Here is a 6,421-nt window from a genome sequence, read left to right as displayed (position 1 = left end):
TGCACTTCAGCCTGAGCAGCAGAACGAGACCCTGTGTCAAAAAAAACAAAACAAACAAACAAAAACTAGCCTGGTATGGTGGCACACGCCTATAATCACAGCTACTCTGGAGTCTGAGGCAGGATAATTGCTTGAATCCTGGAAGCGGAGGTTGCAGTGAGCTGAGATTGCACCACTGCACTCCAACCTGGGCGACAGAGTAGGACTCTGTAGAAAAAAAAAAAAAGCCACAACTTCTTTGCCCCTAGGGTAGAACCAGTTTGAACTGTGTTCCACAATTTCCCAGAGCTCCCCAATGGCATGGCACCCCAGGTGCCCAGAGCAGCAACCAGTAACTCACCCAGTATTGGCTTTCTCCCTTCCTGAGCTTACATCTTGGCTCCCCTGCCACACCTAAATAAAGAACTGCTATTTGACCCTTTGTGTCAGGGTCTGGAGCAGCCCCACCCAAGATGGGCTGATGCAGTTCTGTGTTCTGTGCTCATGGCAAAAGGGTCTGTCCAGACATATCCAGGCCACATTCTAGATTCTGGGTACGAAAGCACCCAGTATCCTCACACTTCCTTTGACGGTGACCATTTATTACACACATCAGACTGGGGGGAGACCATTGACATAGCTGAGCACCAGGTAGGGTATCCGGGGCATTCGGGCGTGAAAGCAGCAGGGGCCTCCTGACACAGGCAGGAGAAACGTGGCACCCACCAGGAGGAGGAAGAGGAGGAAAAGGATAAGGAGGAAGGTCAGGGGCCACCTGGATGCAGGATCAGGAGCCCTGTGAAGGGAAATGCAGTGTTAAACATACAAGTGGGCTGCCGCCAGAGTCCTGTCCCCTACACCCCAGTCCCATCTTCCAGGCATCTCACCCAGGATTCCCCTCCAGCCTCACATCCTGGAGATGGGGAGATGCTTGCCTCTTCTTGTCCTAAGGAGGGACAGAAGCCAGCAGCAGAATGGATAGAAATGATACATTTTTTTTTTGTTTTAGGAGTCTCACTCTTGCCGTCCAGGCTGAACTCCAATGGCTCGATCCCAGCTCACTGCAACCTCCACCTCCTGGGATCAAGCGATTCTCCTGCCTCAGCCTCCCAAGTAGCTGGGACTACAGGCGCTTGCCACCACACCTGGCTCATTTTTGTTATTTTTAGTAGAAATGGGGTTTCACCGGGGCCGGGCGCGGTGGCTTACGCCTGTAATCCCAGCACTTTGGGAGGCCGAGGCGGGTGGATCACGAGGTCAAGAGATCGAGACCATCCTGGTCAACGTGGTGAAACCCCGTCTCTACTAAAAATACAAAAAATTAGCCGGGCATGGTGGCGCGCGCCTGTAGTCCCAGCTACTCAGGAGGCTGAGGTAGGAGAATTGCCTGAACCCAGGAGGCGGAGGTTGCGGTGAGCCCAGATGGCGCCATTGCACTCCAGCCTGGGTAACAAGAGCGAAACTCCGTCTCAAAAAAAAAAAAAAGAAATGGGGTTTCACCATGTTGGCCAGTCTGGTCTTGAACTCCTGACCTCAAGTGATCCGCCCACTTCTGCCTCCCAAAGTGCTGGGATTATGTGAGTCACCATGCCTGGCTGGCACATTATTTTTTGAGACTGGATCTTGCTCTGTCACCCACGCTGGAGTGTGGTTTCACAATCACGACTCATGGCAGCCTCAACCTCCTAGGCTCAGGTGATCCTCTCACCTCAGCCTTCCTAATAGCTGGGACCACAGATACATGCCACTACAACCATCTACTTTAAAAAAAAAAAATGATTTGTAGAGATGGGGGGTGGGGCTCACTATGTTGCTCAGGCTGGTCTTGAACTCCTGACCTCAGCAATCCTCCTGCCTCGGCCTCCCAAAGTGTTGCGATCACAGGTGTGAACCATGGCATCCAGCCAGAAGTGACACTTCATATGGTCTTTTCTCTGCTAGTTTAAGACTGACAGGGCTGGTCTTATTTCTTCTCCTTTTCTGGCACCTCCTCATCCCCAGGACCCTGCATGGACTTGGAATATCTCCAAGTATAGTGGATATCTGGTTGTATCTGTCCTTCATCCAACACAATCCCCCTTTTTCTGATAGCAGTGGCTCAATTGGAGGTGGGCTACTGTCATGCCGTCCACTCCCAGACCTTCAGGTTCAAGCGAAGCTGACATCTGCCTCCCCTACTTCCATGATTGGTATGAACCATACCTGGCCAATCCAAGCACTCTGGTTTATTCAAGGTGCAGCCCATGACCCCAGCCGGTAAGTGGGAGTCAGCCCTGGGACTTTGGCACCTATTTTGCTGAGAAGGAAGCCACCATGGGGAATTAGAGCCCAAGAAAAGGAGGGACTGAGCCCTGGTGTTGTTTGAGGCTCTGAATTCAACAGCGCCTGGACCTTTCAGTTACATTAAAAAAAAAAAAAAAAAGCATCCCTTTTTTTGTAACTTTCAACTTGTTGGGTTTCTGTCACTCACCATCAAGATTCCTGAGTGCTACACCTAGTTGAGAACCGGCTCACCTGAGGCTTTCGGAGCAGGGAGCATCTTCGGTGACCTGCTAAGTGTTTCTGGTGGCTGAGGCTGGACTCCAGCATGTCCTGTCGGGAGTGAGAGGTGTGTGGTTCCTGGAGAACCAGCAACAAAGAGAAATGTGGTTGGGGGAGGGCTAGGATAGGGGGTGTTATAGAGATGAGATTCTGGGGGAACAGAGAGATCTCATGGGACAGACAGACAAGGGCAGAGCCAAAGAAACCAAGAGAGGAGAGACATTATTTATTCATTCATTCAATAAATATGTAATGAGCATCTGTTACAAGCCAGGAACTGTTCTAGGAGCTGGGGACACAGTGGGGATGGAAATAGGCAAATACCTGACCTCCACGGAGCTTACATTTGACAGGAGAGAGACAGAACATAAATTAATAAGTAAATGAGGCCCAGTGTGGTGGCTCATGCCTGTAATCCCAGCACTTTGGGAGGCCGAGGTGGGCGTGTCACTTGAGGTCAGGAGTTTGAGACCAACGTGGCCAACATGGTAAAACCCTGCCTCTACTAAAAATACAAAAATTAGTCGGGCATGGTGGTGCACACCTGTAATCCCAGCTACTTCGGAAGCTGAGAGGAGAATTGCTTGAACCTGGGAGGTGGAGGTTGCAGTGAGCAGAGAGCGCACTACTGCACTCCAGCCTGGGCGACAGAGTGAGACTTAGTTTCAAAAAAATAAAATAAGTAAATGTGCAAAGTCAAGCTGTGATGAGTGCTGTTAGGGAATAAAGAAGATCAGAGTGCTCATGTTTAGAGGTGAGGGCAGGCCTCTCTGAAGAGGTGGAGAGACTGGGACAGTCAGGAGGTGAGCGGGGCATCATCTAGGAGCTTCGGGATGGGAGTGAATTTGAGATGGAGCTTGAGGATGTAGAGACAGGAGAGAGAGAAACAGTGAGATAGGAGACACCAAGAGACAGAGCCACTGATGCCTCCTTGGAAGGGAAGGACCCTGCTAGAAGGTACGCAGACATGTCCTCAGGGTGCCTGGCATGAAGTCCCTCCAGGGGATCTGCTCTCACCTCAAGGCCTTGTTCCCTGCCCTGGGGGCCTCTGTGGCCACACAGCTCACAGGGCGATCCTAGTATCCGGGCAGTCTTTTGTCCTGAGGGCCCAAGGCCCCCAATGTCCCCCGCCGGATCCCACTCCAATTCTGCAGAAGTGGGAAGGCTACTGGGTGCCCAGGGCCCCCACACCCCACTGGGTCCTGGCCAGTCTGAGTCTCCCTCGATCTCCAAGTCCTGGTCCAGTGTGTTGGCCTCCTCGAACACCTGGGTCAGAGGACAGAGGTCATGGGGGCTATGAGGTTGGGGCCTGTGTTGGGTGGGGGGTATCGGAATGGGCCCTACCAGGCTGTAGCTGACCAGCTGGGCCTGCAGCTGCCAGAGCCTCCGGAAGATGGTGTCTCGGTGAGCTCCCAGGGCCCGCAGGATCTGCTCCAGGGCTGTCCAGGCCCTCGGCTCACTCCGCTGTGCCAGCCCCTCACCAAACGTTATCAGCGCCTCCACACGCTCAGCTGCCCCTCGTAGGTCCCCCTGGAGGGCCTGGAGACACATGGTTGGACATCACTCCACATGCACACCAGGAACCCACAACCTGGAGTTACCCCCTCCCCCATTTCCTATCCTCAGGCCTGGAACAGGCACTCACCCCATTTCCCACCCCAGAAAGTTGGCTGTCACCCACTGCTGGGGCCCTGCCCACCCCCACATCCTGGCCTCCCCTGCCTACCCGCAGCTGCATCATCCCGCTCTGGGCCAACGCCCAGCGCCCTGGGCCTCGCTCCAGGTCCTGCAGCCAGAGGCCCAGCCCCAGCAGAGATAGGTGTAGGCTGTCCTGCTCAGCCTCCAGTACCTCCAGGCCAGAAGCAGGGTGCTGGGGAAACATAGGAGCCAAGTCAGGGCCAGTGGGCCAATCGAGCTCACCCCTGCCCCCTTCCTCACCCCTCTTCTGTAAGCTTCTGGAAACTTCTCTGCAGCAGAGTCCATGTCCAGGTCTGTCTGCACCAGGGTCGCTCCCACTGGGGGCCTTCCAGGTTTTCAAAGCTCCTGGAAACTTGGATGTGTGAGGCCCAATGCGGGGGCTCAGGGCAGGGAGGGGGTGATGGGGCTTGGTACCCCCTGAGAAGAATGGGACTACACCAGAAGCTCTGATGATACGCTTCTCAGCCAGGTGTGGTGGCTCACACATGTAATCCCAGAACTTTGGGAGGCCAAGGCCAGAAGATCGCTTGAGCCCAGGAATTCAAGACCAGCCTGGGCAACATAGTGAGACCTCGTCTCTCTTTTTTTTTTTTTTTTTTTTTTTTAATAAAAAAGAAATACAGCTGGGCATGGTGGCTCATGCCTGTAATCCCAGCACTTTGGGAGGCTGAGGTGGGTGGATCACCAGGGAGTTCAAGACTAGCCTGGCTAACATGGTGAAACCCTGTCTCTACTAAAAATACAAAAATTAGCCAGGTGTGGTGGCACATGCCTGTAATCCCAGCTGCTCGGGAGGCTGAGACAGGAGAATCACTGGGACCTGGGAGGGGGAGGTTGCAGTGAGCTGAGATTGCGCCACTGCACTCTAGCCTGAGTGACAGAGTGAGACTCCATCTCAAAAAAAAAAGAAAAGGAAAGAAACCCTTCTCTACTTATTGGTAAAAAAAACATTTCCCCTGTAATCCCAGCACTTTGGGAGGCCAAGGCTGGCAGGTTACAAGGTCAAGAGATCGAGACCATCCTGGCCAACATGGTGAAACCCATCTCTACTAAAAATTTAAAAATTAGCTGGGCGTGGTAGCTTGCGCCTATAGTCCCAGCTACCCAGGAGGCTGAGGCAGGAGAATGACTTGAACCTAAGAGGCGGAGGCTGCAGTGAGCCGAGATTGCGCCACTGCACTCCAGCCTGGCAACAGAGCGAGACTCCATCTCAAAAAAACAAGAAAGAAAGAAACATTTTCCAGAGGGTTCCTCCCCCTGCAGACACCCAACACCTTTCTAGAATCATCACCCGGTCCTCTGTGGAGCCAGGACTCCGGGGGATGGAGAGGAGGTGGGGCTGGCACAAGGGGTCTGGGTCACCTCAGCTCACCTCACAGTGTCTGCCCCCAGCTGGGTCCTCGTGGGAAGAGGGTGTTGACCATCTTGGGGGGCGAGCAGTGGGCTCATTACCCCTTGGCCCACCCTGGAAGTGCTCGAGAGGGCCAAAGGCGTCCTGTCCCAGGGTCTGGGCCTGCTCTGGGCTAGGAGGCAGGGGGCAGGAGTCGGTGAGTCTCAGAGATCTCACTTTCCAGCCCACTCTCACCCAAACCCCAGCAGCCTCTCCTATGTCCCCAGGTGATCATCACAGCCATGGCACCTCTTATTCTCACATGGTCCCTGCCCCCGTGCCTACCCTCTTGGAACAAGCTTTCAAAAAGCCCCGGCCCCCACCTGGTGCTCTCCTCTCCGGATGCAGGGCAGACCGTGTGTCCAACAAAGTCCGGCTCCCTAGGGGCTCCCGGGGGGTGGCTGAGGGGCTCTGAGCCAAGTCCAGTGCCCAGAGGCAGGGATAGGGCCATGGCTGGGGGCCTGGGGACACTGAGTCAGGTGAGGGCGGCCAGTAAGACCTCTTCCCTTGACAAGAGTATCCCAGAGCTCCTCCGCTGGAGTCACCGGGGCCTGAGGCTGCAGGAGAGGCCCAGGACAGGCCTGGCTCCGCCCCTTCCAAGAGGAACCTGGACCAGGCCATTTGATGCCCGGCTCAGGTGACAGAAGAGCCACTTAACTCCTTACTGCCTAGCAGGCCAGTAGCTAAATCTCCCAGCATCACTCCGCCATCCAAGGGAGTTCCAGATAGAACCCCTCCCCCACTTCCCCAAGCGCCTTGGATTCTGCCCCACTGGGGACCCAGACATCTGCCTCCAGGGCCTATCCCATTCAT

The 6,421-nt window shown here is 54.6% G+C and overlaps 1 protein-coding gene across 1 annotated transcript; it reads right to left on the bottom strand.

Moving 5' to 3' along the window:
* Nucleotides 1-241: 241 nt before the first annotated feature.
* On the bottom strand, nt 242-6,181 carry SYNE4 (spectrin repeat containing nuclear envelope family member 4). Its single transcript, XM_012437554.2, has 8 exons — nt 5,932-6,181; nt 5,591-5,741; nt 4,247-4,390; nt 3,865-4,059; nt 3,538-3,786; nt 2,494-2,598; nt 867-925; nt 242-775 (listed from the first exon to the last, which is right to left on the bottom strand). Exons 1-8 carry the CDS (start codon nt 6,057-6,059, stop codon nt 592-594), a joined length of 1,215 nt encoding a protein of 404 aa, XP_012292977.2. The 5' UTR covers nt 6,060-6,181; the 3' UTR covers nt 242-591.
* Between the last annotated feature and the right edge of the window lie 240 nt (nt 6,182-6,421).

The sequence above is a fragment of the Aotus nancymaae genome, unplaced genomic scaffold (genome assembly GCF_030222135.1).
Source record: "Aotus nancymaae isolate 86718 unplaced genomic scaffold, 86718_ANA_hifiasm-v0.15.2.pri h1tg000028l, whole genome shotgun sequence".
NCBI classification, from domain to species: domain Eukaryota; kingdom Metazoa; phylum Chordata; class Mammalia; order Primates; family Aotidae; genus Aotus; species Aotus nancymaae.
The sequence above is the reverse complement of the archived record's forward strand: the minus strand, read 5'-3'. Positions and strand labels throughout refer to the sequence as shown.